The sequence below is a fragment of the Dipodomys ordii genome, unplaced genomic scaffold (assembly GCF_000151885.1).
Source record: "Dipodomys ordii isolate 6190 unplaced genomic scaffold, Dord_2.0 Scaffold21, whole genome shotgun sequence".
NCBI lineage: Eukaryota > Metazoa > Chordata > Mammalia > Rodentia > Heteromyidae > Dipodomys > Dipodomys ordii.
Genome location: NW_012267237.1, coordinates 4,346,916 through 4,367,578, shown reverse-complemented (window position 1 = coordinate 4,367,578; position 20,663 = coordinate 4,346,916). Strand labels below are relative to the sequence as shown.

Below are 20,663 nucleotides of genomic sequence, written 5' to 3'. Positions count from 1 at the left end.
GCCCAGAGTTCAGGTCCCACGACCGGACCCCCCCCTCCCCCCAAAATAAAGGAAGAAATTGTATTAGCCAGGTGCCGGTAGCTCACGCCTGTAATCCTAGCTACTCAGGAGGCTGAGATCTGAGGATCTCAGTTCAAAGCCAGCCTGGGCAGGAAAGTTCGTGAGGCTCTTCTCTCCAATAAACCGCTAGAAAACCGGAAGTGGTGCTGTGGCTCAAGCGGTAGAGTGTTCGCCTTGAGCTGAAGAGCACAAAGACAGCGCCCAAGCCCAGAGTCCAAGCCCCATGACCGACAAAAAAAAAGAAAACCCTGTGTGAGGATGGTACATGCCCACCCACACAGGCTGCCATGTGCTGGGAGACCGACTAGGCCTGCACAGACGCCTCCCTACACAAGCCCACACACAAAACTGGTGACAGAGAGGAATACAGCTGTGTCGCTAAAATAGATGGACAAGGTTTTGTAAAGAATGGGGAATCTGTTCTAGAAAATAGAAACAAGCATTCGATGTTTTAATTAACTCAGCCACTATTTTATATGGTTTTTTGTTTTGTTTTGGTTTTTGGTTTTTTTGGTCAGTCATAGGGCTTGAACTCTGGGCTTGGGCGCTGTCCCTGCGCTCTTCAGCTCAAGGGGAGCACTCTACCACTTGAGCCACAGTGCCACTTCCAGTTTTCTAGTGGTTTATTGGAGATATGAGTCTCACAGACTTTCCTGCCCAGGCTGGCTTGGCACAATCCTCAGATCTCAGCCTCCTGAGTAGCTAGGATTACAGGTGTGAGCCACTGGCACCTGGCTTATTTTATATGTTTTAAAAAGAACAGGTACAGCTACGTATTGAACACTGTAGGTAGATCTGCTACCATGATTTTCCCGAATACCACTCAACACAGCACAGATCACAGATGACTTAAGGAAAAAATCCATGTTCCATCTATCTCACAAGGTTTAAATTATACACAAATGAGACACCCAACTTTTTCTAAAACTTTTTTTTTCAATGTAAGTCACAGATAAGTAGCCGATAAATAACTTTTTATTGTCCATAAAGAAATGGAAACTCTCCCAATATAAAAAGACCATCTCTGAGCATTGACAGACATCATGTAACTCCCAGGTGAGCGCTACATCGGACAGTAAGTCAGCCACCAGCCCAAGTCATAGGACAAAGCAAAAGCAGCACATGCAGGTTGGTTGCATGAAAGATGAGGAGTCCAGCTCTGTCCACCCAGAGAATCCAGGAGGGGAGGACAGCAAGGCTGTAGAGGGAAGAGCATCAGGAAGATAGCACCTTGCATACTTCAACCCGAACATTAGAACATGCACATACCTGTAGGAAGCTGATAGCCATTAAAATGAGGCTGTACGAGCTGATTCCGCCTGTAAAGACCTCATTCAGGTCCCTCTGCAGGAGGAACTGTTTCAATACTAAAATCAAGTAAGGCAGCAATGAGTACTTCTGCAAATTTCAAAAGAAAATGATTTACTGATTAGTTAAAACATTTGTGAAGAACATTAAGACAGCAATCCTCTTGCCCACTTTCAGGCTCTGGGAGACGAAGGGATCCATTTCCTGAATGTCAGGTGAGAGCCCGGGTGACATACCCTTCCAGCAGCCACGAGGCTCCAAGCACAGATGCTTGGGGGCAACAAGCACGGCGCTCACCCTGTGCGGGGCACTGAAAGGCAGAGCAGCTGGACACGACCAGGAGAGGTCAGAAACACTCCTCAGGAAAGAGGCCAGTGCAGAAGGAAGGGGGAAATCAAGGGCACAAGACCCTTGAGGGGTGGGAGACAGGACCAGGTCATGGGGTTGGGTGTCCTGCCATCTCCCGAAACTAACCTGCTTGGTGCTGAAGAGCTAAGCCTCCCTCACACTTGCTGAGCCTACCTAAACTACATGGTGACTCCTGCAGCTTCCCAGGGCCCTGGACTAGACCTGCAGTGTGCTACCCAGAGCTGGGCATCACTGTGATAAGGGGGAAGGACATTAAGACTCAACTTCAGGAAATGACTAAACAAATCAGAAAGACAGCTATGGATTCCAAAGAATCTTTAGAAACAGTACTATAGGATAAATGGTCTCAGCATACAGTCAGTATCGTTAATGACTCCTTTTAAGCTGAGTTTTTAACAATTCTAAGAGAAGTAAACGCATGCAGCATAATCTCAAGTCCCTGTCGTTCCCGAGCCTACAGCAGTACCTTCATGTAGTTCTTGATGAACTCTGCTGCCCGGACACCAGTCTCCATGTTAAAACTGATGTCCACTTTAACTTCAGTCTCCTGATCTGTGAGCTTTATTATCGGTACCTAGAAAGATTCAATTCAGAAAACCATGAGTCCTGACAGGTGTCCAACATTGCACAGAGATTGTTTTCTTTCTCATTTTCGAAAGAGGACTGAGAGATCATGAAGCCTGGATTTTCATGAGACAGGGTTTTGTCAGGAGTCAGACTATCGGGGTCTGGTGTATTCAAGCCCCCCACCCTGCTGGAGGAAAGAGGGGGCAGCCGAAGAGGTCCAAAGCAGAGGGCAAGGGAAACAGGTGGCAAGGCCCAACCCCTGTGTCCTGAGAAGCCACACCACCTTTGCCTGCTGACGAGTCCTCTTTCTATTGGTGAGGGTTTGGAAGAAACACCACATTCATATTCTGTCTCTCTCTCTCTCTCCCCCTTGCCCTGCTGTCTTCTCTCTCTCTCTCTCCTTTCCTACCTACTCCCCCTCATCTCTCAGACAGAGCTCTAGCCCCGAGTTCCTGAGCCCAGGATGACTGTGCGAGGACAGGCAGTGAGCACAGGGTCGGCAGCTGGACTGGCCCGGGAACACCTGTGGGGAAGCGACTCCACCCAGTGTGCTATACCAGCAAGGTCACAGGGACTAAGCAGTTACTGCAACACTACTTGGGTACCATCTGTCCTCCAGAATGTTCTGGAATTCAGGAAAATGAGCCCCACTTTAGATCCTTTACCTTGAAGTAGTAAAACAGACAGAAATTCCCACCTGCTTTGCTTTTCAGAGGGCTTCATCTTCTTCAACTGCACAAACATGATGGCCAAAAAAGAGGAAGCCAGAGGGCCAGAGATAGCTAGGCCCCTCCCCGGTGTGGGAAAATGGACAGGGACATGGCTCAGAGCCGACGGGCCCCCGTGGAGGCCACAATCTCACCAGGCATGGGCTCTGTTTATCCCACCTTGGGCTAATTACCTCTCTCTGCATGCCTCAGTTTCCTCACCTATAAAATGTGAAAGACAACAGAGTCTGCCATTGAGAATGGCCGGGAGCACTAGGTGTGTACGACCGTCAGCACCTCAGAAGGTGGACAAAGCTCCTCCAGAGCAGAGGTCAGAGGAGCACACAGGCTCCCCCAGAGCTGGACCTGGAGGGAGACAGCTCCTGGGTGCTGCCAGAGCGGAGAGCAGTGCGAGCGCTCCGTGCGGCCGCAGGGGGAGGACTGCTGCTCCTCAGAGCACGGGCTTCGCGTGAACACCCTCCCATCTCCCCCGAAAGCACCCAGCAGAAAGCAGGCACTGGAAAGAGGAGAGTGCGCCCGACTCCCTGGATCTCCAGTGGGCGAGCTCAATCCCTCCAACTCGCACCAGCCGGAAGCTGAGATGACAGACCAGGCGCTGCTGAGCTGGTGGCTGTCCCCTAGGAGGCAAGCGACGTGCAAGTCCTGAGCTGCATCAATCTAATCTCTGGGGGAGCAGAAGACAGGGCTCCTAGGCTCATGCCTACCTAGCAAGTGCTTTACCACTTGAACTACGTATGCTTCCATTCCCGTCTACTTTGTTTGTCAGGTAGGATCTTGCATGTCAACTCAGGGCTGACCTTGGACTACATCATTCATTCCACCTATGCCTCCTGCAAAATAGGGATTTTAGACATGAATCACTACTGCTCTACCTTTCCATGAGATGAGATGTGGTTTCACTTATTTTTTACCTAAGCTGGCCTCAAACCATCATCTTCCTATCTCCGCCTCCCAAGCACATGAAATTATGTGTTCAGTCTGCACCAATCTGAAATCACTACTTTCTCTAAACCTAAGGACAAGTGCATATGAGAAGCAGCTGCATTATTCAGGTTCTCTCCAGCTTTCCCTGAGTCCTTTTTCGCTTGCAGATACAGTCTCTGAGCAGGAAGAAAAGCAAGTACTTTTTTTTTTCCTTTTTCTTTTTCTTTACCTGTCCTGGGACTTGAACTCAGGACCTAGGCACTGTTCCTGAGCTTCTTTTCTCAAGGCTGGCAATCTACCACTTTGAGCCACAGTGCCACTTTCAGCTTTTTTGCTGGTTATTGGGAGATAAGAGACTCACACAAACTTTCCTGCCCAGGCTGGCTTCAAACTGTGCTCTTCAGCTTCCTGAATAGCTAGGACTACAGATGTGAACCACTGGCACCTGGCTTCTTTTCCTGATTAGAACTTGGCAAACAATCATCTTTTCTCACATGATAACCTGAGCTGTCTGTCCCAGGACAGGCAGCACTAAGTGCAGGGCAGCTGCTCCCCTCTTAACTCTTCTCCTTTATTCCTTCCTCCTGCATCGACCACACACTGTGGGTTTGGGGGCACAAGTAGTCTGAAGATCTTACAGATATCTACCGCGTGGTCACTGAACACTTCTCAGCTAGTAATCATGAACATGTGCTATGCCAAGGAGTAGCTGCTGTCAAGCAGTTGTGCTCAACAAAGCAGCTGTGCAGGGTGCAGGGCCCCCTATGTGCCCGAGGCCCGGGTGGACACTCACGGTGGCTTTGTCAAGGACTTTGATGGAGCATGGCTCAGCCACATTGTGCTTCCGCAGGGCCTGCTCCAGGAGCTGCAGTGGAGGACGCTCCCACTTTCCAAAGACCACCAGGTCTATGTCACTGGACAGAAGGAAGATGCACATCAGCCACTGCTCACTTCCCCGACTCCCACAGACACCACCCAGCCCTCCAAAGCGCCCTGCCCTCAGGGAGATGAGCTGTTATCATGAGAGAGGCATAAAGCAGGAAGGTCACAAGATATGGCCAGCTATTATGGAAATGCTGCTGTCCAAACCAAGCAATGGCCCATGTTTCCAGACACCCAACACCTGTGCTGTCTGCCTGACCCATGCCTGCTGGCCCAGGTCCCTGAGCAGCTCAGATCTGTTCAGCTCCCTCTAGTCCCCAAATTCTACTGTCATCTCCACTTCCACCTCCAAATGCTCACTAGAAGTGGGTTAACAGGAGCTTCTGATGAAACAGTGCACATTTATAATTAAAAATCCTTCATGATTAAAAGTGAATTTGCCATTTGTGATCATGCAAAAATCCTCACAAAATACTGTTTAAATATAATTGAATCTTCATCAAAACTTCGATAGGGGGCTGGGAAGGTGGCTCAGTGGTAGAGCGCTTGCCTTGCATGCATGAGGCCCTGGGTTCGATTCCTCAGCACCACATAAGCAAAAAGAAAAAAGCCAGAAGTGGCGCTGTGGCTCAAGTGGTAGAACGCTAGCCTTGAGCTGAAGAGCTGAGGGACAGCGCCCAGGCCCAGAGTTCAGGCCCCATGACCAGACCCAAAAAATAACAAAAACAAAACTTCGATAGTCACTTGCTCCAAAATGTGTATAAATCAGAGCATCTTCCACTGTACTCACTACCAGGTCCACTATGATCTGTTCTTCAAAGCTAACCTGAAGCAAGGCCTTTAAGAGGTGACTAGTCAGGGCACAGGGGCCGCCACCCAGGATGGGGCTACTTGTGAAGAGGCCCCCTTTTTTCCTCTCTATATGATGTCCTCTATCAGATTGTGACATAGCAAGGCCGAACCAGACCTGGCCCTCCAGAACTGAGAGCCAAATCAGCTTCTATTGTTTATAATTTACTCAAGTCTGTTCTGTTACAACAGTGAAACCAGTCTAAGGCTTCTCATTCATCTTGCTGTTTCTAGTGCCCAGCATTTTTGCTCTTCAGCAAACTGTTAAAGAGGAAAAAATGCCAGGCCACCAATACCCTGCCATAAGACCACATCACATTTCATGTACTGCCAATTCCCTCTGTGCCACCCAATCTTTCTCCTCAGCTGGCATTTCCAGCCTCATATCCGGTTACAAGAAACATGCTTATAAGCCCTTAATGAGCTCACAGAACCGCCCACCTCAGTACGCACAAGCACTAGCTCACACAGCGATATCTGATACTTACCTCGTTGGAAGATAGAGACCTGTACTAAAGCTGCCAAATATCTGCACCTGAAAGAAAGCAAGACTGTCTTTAAACATGTCCCACAGATCCAGCAGGCATACTTCCTTCACACCTAATAAATCCCTGGGTAACAGGTCAAGCCACTCTGGAAGTCTGAAGGGGACAGGTAAGTCTACAGCCAAGTAAAAAATGTCTTCCATCCTTATAGTACATTAAACACAAAGAAAAATGTTTAACTTCAAAATTAACTGATAAAACTAACGTCCTCACCTATATCAACTCAAACATCAGCAATTCTCAGAGCCTGCCTCTGGTATTTCAGCAATGTCTGCAGCCCCTAGCTAAGCGATTAGGGCAAAACTTTGTCCTAGGCACTGAAGTGCATTCATGTTGTGAGTGGAGGTGCTGAAAGCCCAGGGCCCTGCAGCCAGGGCCCACGGCTGCCATCACTTATCCAGTGTCCCGGGAGGTCACTGGTAGGAAGGTGGACTGGCGAGACCAGGAACTCCAGGTGGTCAGCAGCCTGGTCAGAGGGCATGGCTCCTGATGCTGTGCACAACAAAATGTTCATGCACCTCATCTCAATAAACACGTATTCGTGCACATGAAAGTGCAGGGCAAGGAAACTCTGCCAATTTTCATGAAGCGATCACACCACATTGTACACTTCCTGGTGTGGTGACAAGCAGAGGAGGTAGGGACGAGGATAAAATGTTTGATCTGAAGATGAATTTAAAACAAGAATTCTCACACCACTCAAATACAAGGCCCTGAGGCCTGTGGCCCGGCATCAGCACGTGAGACACCAGGGCCGAACAGGGCTGACCATCCGGCAGGAACAGGGAGTGGGGAAAGTACACCTCTAACGCGAGAGCTAGAGAAAAAGACAGGACTGTGAGTCTGACTGACACAGACAATCACAGGCATTTCCAAGGACATGTGTGAGCTGTGCATACAGACGGTACCCACATCTGCCGTTGGCCAGAGGTCTTTAACCACAGTTTCGATCCGTTTCACCACCTCCCTTCTCATGGCTGCTTCTTCGGGACACGGGGACATGAAGTTATAAAAGTCAATTATTTCCTCATGAAGCCTAGTGGATACAAGAGAAAAACACAAGAGTTACAATTAAGTAGATCCATACTGTCCATTCTGTTCATAGATCAGTTATCAGTTTAAAAAAAAAAAAAAACTTCTGCCACTAAGATCCCTCTTTTTCTCTCAGAAAATGTACAATGAAAGGAAGACTGTATAGTGAACCATATTATTCATTATGGCTTAGCACCACACACAAAGGTGAACATTACCAAGATCAAATACAAATACACAGTTGAAGTCATACTCAGGAACTTTACATTAAGAGAATGAAGCTAAGAGCTGGTGACTCACACTTGTAAGCCTAGCCACTCAGGAGTCTGAGATCTAAAGATTGAGGTTTGAAGACAGCCTGGCAGGAAAGCCTTTGAGACTCTTACTTACAATTAACCATCAAAAAGCCATAAGTGGAGTTATGATTCAAGTAGATTCTAGTAGAGTCCTAGCCTGGAGTGAAAAGCTAGGAGACCTGCTCAGACCCTGAGCTCAAGACCCAGTACTAACACCACCATGCATGGTGCACAGGTGCACACACAATCATACACAGCTTAATCCTAGAACATACAACAAATCTACTCTGGCTACTTCCATGGTAATTTGGATAATACAGCAAGTAGTCAAGACAAAAATAAAACATGGTGGGGGCTGGGAAGGTGGCTCAGTGGTAGAGTGCTTGCCTTGCATGCCTGAGGCCCTGGGTTCGATTCCCCAGCACCACATAAGCAAAAAGAAAAAAAAAGCCACAAGTGGCACTATGGCTCAAGTGGTAGAGCGCTAGCCTTGAGCTGAAGAGCTGAGGGAGAGCGCCCAGGTCCAGAGTTCAGGCCCCACGACTGGACCCAAAAATAAAAAATAAAATAAAAAAAATAAAAATAAAACATGGTGGGGCTGGGAAGGTGGCTCAATGGTAGAGCGCTTGCCTTGAATGCCTGAGGCCCTGGGTTCAATTCCTTAGCACCACATAAGCAAAAAGAAAAAGCCGGAAGTGACGCTGTGGCTCAAGTGGTAGAGCGCTAGCCTTGAGATGAAGAGCTGAGGGACAGCACCCAGGCCCAGAGTTCAGGCCCCACAACGGGATCCAAAAAAAAAAAAAAAAAAACCATGGTCAGGACCATTCTAGAATAGGTTGCATAGTGCAGGGCACATCTTTTTAACAGAACTTATTGAAGTTTAAAAGGTAAGTGATATTATTTCACACTTTGGCTTTTGAGATTAATCTGCAGCTTGACCATCATCACCCTCCACCCCTCCTCCCCCGCCAGAGAATCACCTGGGTTAGTGCTGCATAGTCCCCACAGGAAGACTAAAGGTGCATCAAGTGCCAAGGGCAGCCACAGCACCCCACGGGTGAGACCTGAGGGCCGCCACTCACCGGACGCTCGGCATTAGCCTGTCTCCGCAACCTAATTCTATAGCATGGGATTCTGAAGTTAGCCCCCAGCCATGCACACATTTCTGAAGCAAACAGCCACAATCTGTTTTCCATAGATCCAAAATGGTGCTAACTATAAGGCATTAAACGAAGTACTTTTGCAAAATACAGATCCAGCTGCAAGATTTGCGTAATAAAGCCTCTGCCTCTTTTCAACAATTACTGAACACCAGCCACACACGTCTACCATTCCCAGAAGTTCCACAGGCCATGTTAACCTGCAGAGTTCCTAAGTTCTGCCATTTAACATTCCTAAGTAGAGCCACACATTGAGTCCACCAGCCAAGCGCCAAGCCAGGCACGAGTCCCACACAGCCTTTTAGTTAGCCAGGGTGGCCGGACAGGTGTCCTTCACTTTCAGTGAGGCTCTGAGGAGCCCTCTGAGAGGCAGCCTGGTCTCCAGTGTCAGAACTGGATCATCCAGGGAGCCAGAGCACAGCTTGGGCGAAGGTAAGCCAGCCCCATGTGTCCCGACCACTGCTACCGTTAACTGTAGGGAGCCACTGTCTTGATACTCCCCAGGGTAGACTGAGTGAGCTGGAAGCTTCTACACTGCACACATGCCTCCTCCACTGCAGCACTCTGCTGTAGGCATGCCAGGGGAGGTCTCATGAGCAGCCTCCCACCACCCCACAGTGGTGGCTTCCCACTAGGTCTCAGGTATTAGCCTCAGTTTAGGTTTGGAGTATGCAGAAAGGGGGAATCTATTAGCAGCAAGCAATGGTACCTGGCCTATAGATGAGGGCAACCTGGGTTCCATCTAGAAGGTGGTTCTCAGACACACTACGTGGAACGTGCCCCAGTGACTCACTGCCTTCCTATTCTAAGAGCGAGGGAAACTGAGTTTTGCCATTCGTCACGAAACTATTGGAGAAGAGAACACAAAAGCACTACGTTCTGGCACTTTTCTACTGAAAGATTACTTCCTGAGACAAATCCATTCAGAAGTAAGTCTATGAACTTCTGCCTTTAGAAGCTAAGATGGTTCCCATTTGTCTAAAGTTGACTCAGAGCCAGGGAGGACATGCTGGTCCTGAAGGTGTGGGCTGGGGCTCCACATCTACCAGCCCTGTTTGCTGGACCCTCTGTGTGCACCCCCACATCCCCTCTGGCTCTGTTCCCTCCTGCTAGCATGATTGTTGGGCTGTTTCATTCTTTGTGGTAAGAGGATGAAAAGATGTCACGTACAGCATTCAAGGAGGACCCGGATGGACAGGTAACAGCTGTGAAGGACAACAGAAACAAAGGGCCGAGTGCAGAGCCCATAGCCTGATGAAGCAAGGAAACCTTAAAATAACTGTGCAAGCAACAAGGCACAGAACAATCCCTGAGTGTGCCAGCACTAGGAGGAGAAACGCACCCCGGCGTTGCGACCAAGACAGTTCCTCTAGATTTCAAATCTACTTTCTTCTAAGAAGTGGATGGTCAGATTTCATTCAGCATTAAGGAAAAAAAGCAAAGCCAGTAAGAAGGAGCACCCCTCCTCTTGTTTTAAGGGCGTCCTTGGATTCTGTGCGTGCCATTCTGTCATGTTCTGGAATCCTCTCTCCACAAAGAGCTGCCCTCTGTAGGCTGGCGCTGCCCAGTCCCTGCCATTTTTCACAGCCCCTGCACCATCAAGGTTTCCAGTCAACACTCAGGTCTGCCTACGGTTAACCGCCTGCCTTGGTCAATGCTTAGAACTCCTCTCATTAATCTGGTGGATTCCAAATGCTCAGGCAAAAGTGATTTATAAGCTGGATTCAACTGTTCACAGTGCTTTGCCTTATAATATAAAATGCAATAGGAAACACTGGCGCCTGTGCTCAATTGTGACTTCATTCTCTTTTTCCCCTCCTCCAACTCTTTCTTCATATGCTTCAGGACCAGTGGTTTTTCCCTGAAACCAGACCTCCCTCCCTTCAGTCCCAGTATTCAGTCTGTATTCTTCCAGAAAACAATACATACACTGGTCAGTCAATACAGCTGGACATCACTTTCACTTTGTAGATTTCCACATGCTTTGATGCAATTACAATACAATAACTGATTCCAACTTCCCAGGGCTGCACAGGAGGGCGGGATTCGTGTTCCCCTCTTTACTAACTAGCAGAACAGGCTGCTAAGCAACTGCACATGTGAGGACCACAAGGCAGCGAGTTTGCTCTACTATGCTGAAGGTTGGAGCTACCTCTTCAAAGCAGCCCTCTACTGAGGCTAATGCGCCAATTGTAAATTGCTTTATCTGTTTCTTTCTTAACTATGTTATGCGCCAAATAGTATCTGCACAATTAGAAAAACTTGAATCAGACCTTCAACCATGATGGCTTTTAAAACAAGTGGAAGGACGTGGCCTGGAGCCGTAAGTGGAACGTCCACGTTTCCGGAACTCCGGGGAGCTGCTGCCAGTGCCAGCCCTAGCTCCTCCCCACCAGGGCAGGGGCCTCTCTGGCGCTTTCCACACCGGGCTCTGAATGAAGCTGCAGGCATGTGGTTTTCAAATGTGAATGGAGAGCCGGGCGAGGTCCTGGGAGAGCCTGTTGCTGGGGAAGGCTGGCAGCCCAGCCAGCGGCAGAGAGGGCACACAGCCCCTCGAGGAGGAGCCTTGAGAACCGGGCAGGAGCCAGGTGGAGAGGTGGGGCCAGCTCCCCAGGGCAGACAAGGCCAACTGTGGTTAGAAAGGTTAAGGCCAAACAAGTACATATAACAGCCTGCTGTTTAGAAACCAATGTGGGAACCGCAGTTCATTCAAATTCAGCTCCTCATAACACAAGCCTTCCCTTTTTTCCCTCCCAGATTCCTCTGAGATCAGAGATCAGACATAGGGAGCGTGGAGCAGTTCCAAGGGTCCTTCAGTGCCTAATCTCAAAGTCAGCAAAGGTACCTTTGTGCACAATACAAGACACAACACTACTACCACCCAGGCAAAGCAAACCCAAGCACACAGCAAATGTGAGCAAAGGCAGAGACCAATCAATCTAGGAGAGAAAACCACAGCAGGCTTCAGAAAACAAGAACTTAGATGTGTGTTTCCAGTAGCTAAACCAGGACAAAAGTATGCAAACTAGAAATTCGTACTCCTGGTAACCCCAGAGCTAGTGAGGAAAATACCTGTGACAAGATACCTACAAGCAAACTAGGTGAGCCATGGTATGGGGGCGAAGCAAGCACCAACGCTCCAGAACCCCAGTGCACTGATCCGCCCAGAACCAGTATCACCCCACGCCACTCTCCTCGGCAAGCCTGGGAACTGTGCTTCCCGGGGGTGGGTTCGGGAGAACTCAGGCACAAGCAGCCCTCTTGCTTAGCACATCTTCAGCAGGACAAGAAGCACTGTGCACACGCTGTGGGAGCAGAGGCTCGGGAGGGACAAGAAGGAACTCGCCAAGCCACATGCCCACTCCGCTCCTGGCGACCTCAGGCTGCCTGTCACCCAGCCTTGCACCATTCCACCCCTCTGGGAGCCACGGAAGAAACCAAGCCCGCTGTGGGAGGCAGCCCGGGCCCCAGGTCTAGTTTGCTAGTTCAGGGACTCGGACCTTGTTCAAAATTGAAATCGCTAAATGTTCTCTTATCTTTGCAGATATCCTCACCCTGGATGCTTGATGATACACCAGGGTCACTGTGAGACAGTGCATACAATTAAGAGGAGGGAGAGTGAGAACACTAGGAGATCAACATGCCATCGTTTACATCAGCTCTTCCCAGTTCTTGAAGCAAACACTTGTATTTTGTGCATTTCATAGAGGAGAAAGCTAAGTGAGCATTTGCTAAACTGCGTAAGTCACTGGAGTGTTAAGCTAAGAGGCCCTTCCACAGATGCTCGTACCTCAAGCTGAGGGCTGTCCCAGGACGTGACCTGACCTGGCGAAGCAGTCCCTGAGTCCTTTCACAACTGGGAGTATAATTCTCCAATTATTTAGGAAACAATTGAAACATTTGAAAAGCAATGCTGGTATTCCAAACACTACACTATCTCTGCCCTACAGCCAGGGGAAGGCTCGCGCAGACCAGTGAACTCTTAACAGCCTGCTTTTGTCTTGTTTTTTATTTTCTGTATTATTCTCTGCTTTAATACTTTAAAATATGTAATGTCCTGAATTATAATATACAATGGTAAAAGTTTATAAATCACGAGGGTGCAGCTGGGTGCATTTTCACAAAGACATGCACAAACATAACCAAATCTAGTCCCCGTAAGCCAGAACCAGCCCTGTCTTTCTGCAGGATAAACTGTGTTGGAACCATACATAACCCACTATTACACATGTTCTCTACTGCTGCTTTGGCACTATCCCAGCAGCGCTGAGCAATTGTGACAGACTGTAGGGCCTAAAAAATTCACCATCTGACCCCTAAAAACATTGCCCTGGGTGTCGCACACCAGCAGTCCAGTACCATTATTCAAAGGAGCCCCCTCTTGTCCCCTCTCCCAGCACCTTCCTGACTTCCGATGCCACAGGTTAGTTTAATGCTGCCACTTTTGGTCTCCACGAGAGTGGAATTACAGCACGTGTCCTCTTGTAACTAGCTTCTTTCATCCAGAAGTGTGTTCCTAACATCTTTCCAGGATTAGGTTGAAACAAATACAAAGTGATGCATTTGCTACATAATCAGAGCAGCATTTAACAATGGAAACAAATATGTTCCAATATTAACAGTGGCAAATAATTTGCTTCTTTCTTGCTTTTTTCCAAAGTCTCTTCAGTAAGTACAATGTTGCTTTTATCAAGCAATTCCTTGCCTCAACTGCTACTGCTTCAGCTTCACAAACTCCCACTAACCTGATCATCCCAAAGTGCTGGGAGCAGACCCCACGGCGCCTTGCCTCAAGCTTGCAGGACTGGATCCCGAAGCCCTGCGCATACAGGCCAGCATGTCTGAGTCTCTCCCAGCCATCGAGCTCCCTGTCCTTGAGGCTCTCCAGCCCACTCCCTACCAGCAGGACACGTCTCGTCTCGAGCGCTGAAGCTCAGGCAGGGCGTCTCTGGTCACTGGCGTAGGAAGTCCGTCCGGATGTCCGCCATCAGCCAATCCATCCTCCTGTAAAGCCTGGGCCCCTGAAAAGTGACCTGTGAGCCCCAGAGACCTGTGCTGGTGCGGACGGCAGCCGAGGGCAGCTGGTGAGCAGGGAGCACCACCACGTACTCAGCCCTGTCTGTGAGAAGCTCAGAGGGCTGTGCCAAGCCAGGCCGAAGGTGGCGCCCACACTCATGAGAAAGAGGTGTGCGTTTACTAGTAATGGTGTCTTGTCACCGTTCTGTCCAGCTCTCCTTGCTACCTGCTTGCTCTGTCCAGGCCTGCATGACAAATGTCCCTGGCACAAACCTGAAGACTACACTGACATCTGTTCTGCACACAGCCCAAAGGTCCAAAACCTGCCTCAGCCACACAGCTAGCAGGACAGTATGGCCCTGCCTTCCAGGTACTCACGTGCCTGAGGCCCACTGAAAAAAGGCGGGAGGAAATTATAAGAAAAGGACATTCAAGCCCCTCGACCAACAAAGGGGAAAAAAGTACAGTAAGGGACAAACTGAAATCATTGGAAAACCCTAAGAACAAAAGAAAAGGAGGAAGGGAAAAGGGACAGCACTCAGATGTAATTCACTCCGCTCTTACTCACCCAGCACAGCCTGCTCTGGGGGGGGGGGGGGACAGAGGAGGGGTAGGCAACGAGGAAGACAGACAAGACAAGGCCCATGTTTGCACTGAGATTCCACTGTGAAGCGGGGCACCCCTGGCTCATCCTAGAATCCCAGCTACTCAGGAAGCCAAGATTGGAGGATCATAGTTCGGAGCCAGCCCAGGCAGACAAATCAGAGACTCTAACCAGCAAAAACAAGGGGAAACTGGAGGCAGGCTAAACTAGTGGTTCACCAGCCCTGAGCAAAAAAGCTTAGAGAGAGCAAGAGGCCCCAGGACGAGCTCCAGCACTGGTGTGTGTGAGCATGCACGCATAGTCCTGCTGAGAAGGAACCACCCGTGGCGCAGGAGAAAAAAGCGAATAAGCAAAGAAAGCAAAAAGGAGCTGTGAGGAAATCCAAGCTCTGGGAGGCTACTTGAGACTGGGGGTTGGGGGAGCTCCCACAGAGCTGATGGGGAGGCTGGGGCAGAAAGAATTACTTAGGGAGACCTGAAAAGCAGGCAGGATTCCAAGGTGAGGGTGAGCTTCAGCAAGCAACAGACAGTGCTAGAGCCCAGCATTCAAGGCTTGCGCCAAGGCCGACTACAAGGTGAGAGAGGTACTGGGGAAACCCAGTGGCATGCAAGAGAACAGTCTAGACCCCCAACAAAAGCGGAACATCAACCTGGCCCTTAACACTGCTAGCCACTGCTGGGCCCCACACCTCAGAAAAGTTCAGGCAGATATGGCCAGACTTTCAGATGCAGCCTGAGCAGAGAGAATGTTCTAGGGCACAGGGGAGGGGTGGCAGTAAAAACACCCCATGGCACATCAGAATAAAGACAAGCCATCGCAGAAACTGTAAGAAGGAGGCAAGAAAGAGAGGGAGGGGTGAAGCCAATACAACACAGAACAATGGGAAAAATGCTACACGAAGAATGAGAGGATTTTAAAAATTCTGGTTCTACAGAAAGAGCTGAGGAAGGACATGTCAGATAAGCATAGTGAGAGAAGACAGCAGAGTGAGAGGCACAGAGGGCTGACAGTGCCAAGGGCGCGGGCCAGCCAGCCATCCTGACTCCCAGCCCCAGGGGGTGAAAGGAGCGCCACTGGCTGACCCAGGAACCATGAAGCCAAGCAGGAGGGGGCTCTCCCTACACCAAGCGCCTGTGGGTATGCTGGTATCAGAACACCAGAGGATCTCTGAGAGGCAATCCACACTGCAACAGGGGGGACCCCCTGGCTGGAGGAGTATGCTGGACAGATGGAAAACCAGAGCCAACTGTCTACTTGGAGGGAAACTAGTGCTGCCTCAGATTCCCCCACAATGCTACAAGTGAGAGACCATGTCCAACACAGCTCTAAGGCTGAAAGGCCAGTCACATTCCATACAGGGCCCCCACCTCCTATCAGCTCTGCTTTGAAAACTTGGCCATTTAACAGACCCATAAAACGATACAAACTGAGGCTCCTGTAGAGACAGGGAAGGCAGGGAAGGGTCACAGCAGAGCAAAGAAGGTCACAGCCATCGGACACTGTGACATCTTGTGAGGAAAACGGAAGGGCTCAGCAAAATCAGTTAAAGCACACAAGCAGCATAAAGATGCAGACTACCTTTGTGAGTCCCCAGAAAGTAAGGATTCCCAGGTGAGCCTGAAGCCGGTCAGCTGCAGACTGTTTCCTCCAGCCAGCGCCCAGACTGCTTGTGGGCCAGAGGTCACCTGTGCAGCCAGAAACCTGGCCTGTGCAGTGCTTCAGTCTCTTTGCGTGTTAGTGGGACTCTGACAACCCACCTGGCGCTGCTACAACTCAGCCATCCACACAGGTAAGGGATAGAAAACGGGGCCTGGCACTCAGAAATGCCAGTGAATAGAAGTACAAATGCACAAGGAGAACAAAATGCACAAGGCCAAACTGCATGGCAACGCATGCAACGTGATGTGAACCGTGAGCATCCGCAGAGCAGCCAGCAGCCACTGTTTCTTCCCATTGGTGCTGCGCTCCTGGCCACTCAGAGCTTTCGTGTTTATGTTCTTAGGCCTCTGGAATATCTTAAAAACTCCTCTTTCCCTCAGAAGCTGCACATCTGTCTTTCTTAAAGAACATAGCTTATCAAATTTACAATGAAGATAACATGATTTTAGTGGTTTCTTTTCTATTGAGGGATCATGTGCACTTAGAGTAAAAGATTAAAAACTGCGGTCATCTAATTATACCTTGGTTATTTCTAGATGGAGGGATGGGAAGACTTTAAAATTTCCACATTGAGACAATAGTTTCCTAAAAACAATGCCTTTTTTTAAACATTAGTGTAGACTACTTTTAAAAATAAGTTCTAACTCTGAAGTGATCAGAACAATTTCTAAATCATGTGTCACAGCAGTAATGTCACCAGTATTCACTCACATTGTGAAACCACTCAAAGCGCAGAGGGGCGGTACATGCCTATAATCCCAGCACTCAGTAGGTAGAGGTAGAAGGATCTAGATTTTTAACACAAGCCTGGGATATAGGGAGTACACCAAGTAGCCTGAACTGTGAAGTCAATTAAGAAAAGAAAGACACTCTGTAGCCTGGAATGGGGAAGGAGGGGGAAGTCAGGCCCTCCAGTTCAGTTTGTAAGATGTTACTCTCAAGATTCCCTTGGGGGAAAGGCAGGCACCAGCTGTCCACCCCTCCAGACACTGGACAAACTTCACAAGAGCATCTGTAACCTCGCTAAGGGGCAGATGGAATTCAGAGTCACCACCCTCCCCCTGCCCGAGCCCCTCTGCTGCTTCCAGTGGTTGAAAAGCGAAGATCGGGGCCTGGAGTGGGCACCAGCTCTGCCCCTCCCAGCTCTTGATCATGGGGAGCTGCTTTGCTGCACATGTACACCTCACGCGCTCTTTCATGAGAAAAGAGGGGACAAGTATGGAGAAGCTGCTGCATAAAGGGGCGAGGGCAGGGCCTGACCTTAGGCAGCTTTAGCAGGATGGGGGATGGGAAATGATTAGTACTGCAGCTCGCCAGTACCAGAGGTCAGTGCTGGTACCGGACAGCACCAGTGAGAACAAAAGGGGAGAGGCCAGCACCCACCTGTCAAGGGAGGCTCTGTGAGCATCATCCTCTCCAATTACAGGCCCTTCACTTGCAGCTGATCTTTAAAAGACCCTCTTTACTCAAGAATTCCATATGTAGGTTCCTTCCTAGTTCCCGCCTCCCTGGACAGCTTTCCTTCCAGACAGCTCTGGGCAGCACAGGGAAGCTCCAGCCCCATGACTGCAACAGCAGCCCCCCCAGACTCCCCCTTCCAACCAGCATCTTCCTCCTGGGGCACAAGAGGTCCTCCAAGTCTCTGTCTCTCTCTTTAGGAAAAGGGAAGTCTGGGAGGACAAAAGACCCTCTACCATCTTACCAGGTCTCCAGTGACTCTAGATTCACCCCTGGCATCACATGTCTCCCTCACTCAACAGAGTGTGGCGAAACAGTGCAACACCTTTTACTAGACACATCCAGGTCAGGCTCATTTCACAGCTGTGCTGGGAAACTCAAAGTCCTGCAGAGCCCAGAGCCCAGAAAAGCAGCACTGGTGATAGGCAAAGCTGTGTGAACAAGAAAAGAGACTCCATGGAGCACTACTGTCAGGATCAGGCAGGCACAAACAGCCCTAAACGTTGTTCCATAAAACTCTGCCTATGAGGGCTGGGAAGGTGGCTCAGTGGTAGAGCGCTTGCCTTGCATGCCTGAGGCCCTGGATTCGATTGCTCAGCACCACATAAGCAAAAAGAAAAGAAAAAGCCAGAAGTGGCACTGTGGCTCAAGTGGTAGAGCGCTAGCCTTGAGCTGAAGAGCTGAGGGACAGTGCCCAGGCCCGGAGTTCAGGCCCTACTACTGAACCCAAAAAAAAAAAAAAAAAAAAACTCTGCCTATGACCCTTGTGTATATTTCCTGTATTCTGTGCACAGGACAGCACACACAAAACATAAAACAGTAGCCTCTTGAAAAGGATTTGCATTGGCAACTCAAAACCCAATTTCTAGAGCTTTCCCATTGGTAACAGTTTTACTGCTGTTTGAGTTGTTTGGGATTTGTTTTGGGTTCTTTGGTGACAGAGTTTGAACTCAGAGACTTGCATATGCTCAACTTGCTTTTCTGGTGCTCTACTATGTGAGAGAGACCTCCAACCTGGCTTTTTCATGGTTATTTTGGAGGCAGAGTCTCCCCGGTTGTCTTCAAACAAAAATCCTCTGGATCTCAGCCTCCATGGTTACTAGGATTAGGGGTTAGCCACTGGCACCCAACTTTAGTTTTAATTTATTTCTGAATAAAATTGTTACTGAATGAAACTCAGCATTTCAAATAAGACCTCATGTTACACCAGGTCAGCAATGTCCAAATATGGTCATTTACATCTTGACTAAAATCAAGAAAGGGCAAGGTAATACCTGTGATCCTGCACCTGCCTAGTGCATGCAAGGCCCCTTGCTTTAGCCACAGCAACAAATGTGAGTTCCATTTTCCAGTTGCATCAATCACCCTACAAGTGCTGGCTAGACAAAGCCAGGAGCCACTGCACACAACGGCAGACACCAAACGCCCCTCCTCACGGGCACACTGCAGGACGGTGCTATGCTAGCTGCCCGTTCACTGCTCTGGGCCCCCCTTTGTGTCTTTCTTGGACACCTATTGAACACTATTTTAGAAATCAGAGAAGTAGCACTTCATCTCCTTTCACTTACTCCTTTCACCAACCATACAACGAGAGGTCATTAAACAAGGTACGCCCAGCCCACACGCATAGCTGATAAAGTGCTTGGAAGCCCAGGCAGTGGATAGAAGATTCTTCGAGGCTGAAGACACTCACTACTAGGACACTTTACAGTTTTAAAAAAATACAAGGACATCTTTCAGTGCAATGGGAGGAAAAATTCCCACATATCAACTTCTGGACTCCAGCTTTTGTCTCTGACAGCCTCAACACCACAGGATTCCAAACTTTAGTTACTCCAAGAAAACAAAAACACAACATAAATCTTAGACTGAGAAAATGTTAGCTATAGTTTCAAAATCTAAGGGTTAAGCTTTTCCTGTTGGCAACAAAAGCCTAACTTTTGGTTTCCATTTCCTTAGAAAAGGGAGAAGAAAAGGGCAGGAAGGATGGCCTGTCCGGCACTCACACCACAGCCCCCACTGCTTCCATGCCCCCATTTGAGCTGCTTCGAGGTAGATGCCCCGGGCTCTGCTTTCCACATATGGAAAGAGATTGGTTTCAGATGTGAGAATCAAGGTGGAAGCAGGCAGGCCTCATGGCCAAATGTGTGCTTCCAATGTGGGAGAGGGGGTTAAGAACATAAGCAATCCCACTGTCTACTTTCCTTAACCTACTGCACCCTAGCCATCCTTCACTTAGGTGTCAAGGACTACAGAAAAGATGAGGACCATGGGAAGCCTTCCATGCATGGGAAATAGAAACTACCCCCACCCACAGGCTATTATGTAGGAAATCAAGACAATCTCAAGTACAGCAGAGCCAAGTGGTTACCCAAAGCAGCTGACTGGGAAAGAAAAAGAGCACAAGCCCACAAAGAAAGGGTGTGACTCATAACCCAGGGTATCCCGGCCAGGGGCCCTCAGAGGGCTCCCATCCAGCCTGCCCTGTCAGTTAAGAGACAGATCAAGCCCTGCATGGAGATAGCATACAAGCTCAGGTGCCAATCAGACCCCAATGGCTGGCAGTAAATGGATGCACACCACCCAAGTCAGAACACACTGACCACGGACACCTACCCAGTGGCCCAGTGAGTTTTCTTATTCTGGCATTACTTTTGCAGAAAGAAACAAGTTAAAATTAAAGAGGAACACCTTTCAAATGTAGTTTAGACTTTTTTAAAATTTTTATTATTTTGCCCATCCTGGGGCTTGAACTCAGGGCCTGGGCACAGTTTCTGAGCTTCATTTGCTCAAAGCTAGTACTCTTCACTTGAGCCACAGCACCACTTCTGGCTTTTTCTGTGTATGTGGTACTGAGGAATCAAACCTAGGGCTTCATGCATGCTAGACAAGCGCTCTACCACTGAGCCACCTTCCCAATCCTTAGTTTATAATATTTATGAATGTTCTGGTGTTTCAAGGCATAGTACTGATTTAATTACTCTTCAGAAAACCTGGCCAATTGCAGACTTGTCCTGCATGTAATTCACTTCAGAATTGACAACCAAATCTTCAAAATGTCTAGGACAGCAACAAAAATATTCTTGGCTCTGACTAGGATGCAGACCTGCCCCCTCCTCAGCTGCCAGCCTTGCGATGGGCACTCTCTCAGTGGCTAGTACGAACCCACACTGGAAGTGGGAGCTGGGAGGCAGCCCCTCCCTAGT

The 20,663-nt window shown here is 49.0% G+C and overlaps 1 protein-coding gene across 2 annotated transcripts in view; it reads right to left on the bottom strand.

Moving 5' to 3' along the window:
- Positions 1 to 7,264, bottom strand: part of Papd7 (PAP associated domain containing 7) — a 19,474-nt gene extending 12,210 nt beyond the window's left edge. For both annotated transcript variants that reach the window (XM_013013876.1, XM_013013877.1), the window contains exons 1-5: positions 7,145 to 7,264; positions 6,176 to 6,222; positions 4,750 to 4,870; positions 2,204 to 2,311; positions 1,330 to 1,458 (exon numbers count right to left, since the gene is read on the bottom strand). In XM_013013876.1, coding sequence (XP_012869330.1) covers positions 1,330 to 1,458; positions 2,204 to 2,311; positions 4,750 to 4,870; positions 6,176 to 6,222; positions 7,145 to 7,234 — 495 coding nt within the window. In that variant the 5' untranslated portion in view covers positions 7,235 to 7,264. The remainder of the gene's footprint in view (positions 1 to 1,329; positions 1,459 to 2,203; positions 2,312 to 4,749; positions 4,871 to 6,175; positions 6,223 to 7,144) is intronic.
- Between the last annotated feature and the right edge of the window lie 13,399 nt (positions 7,265 to 20,663).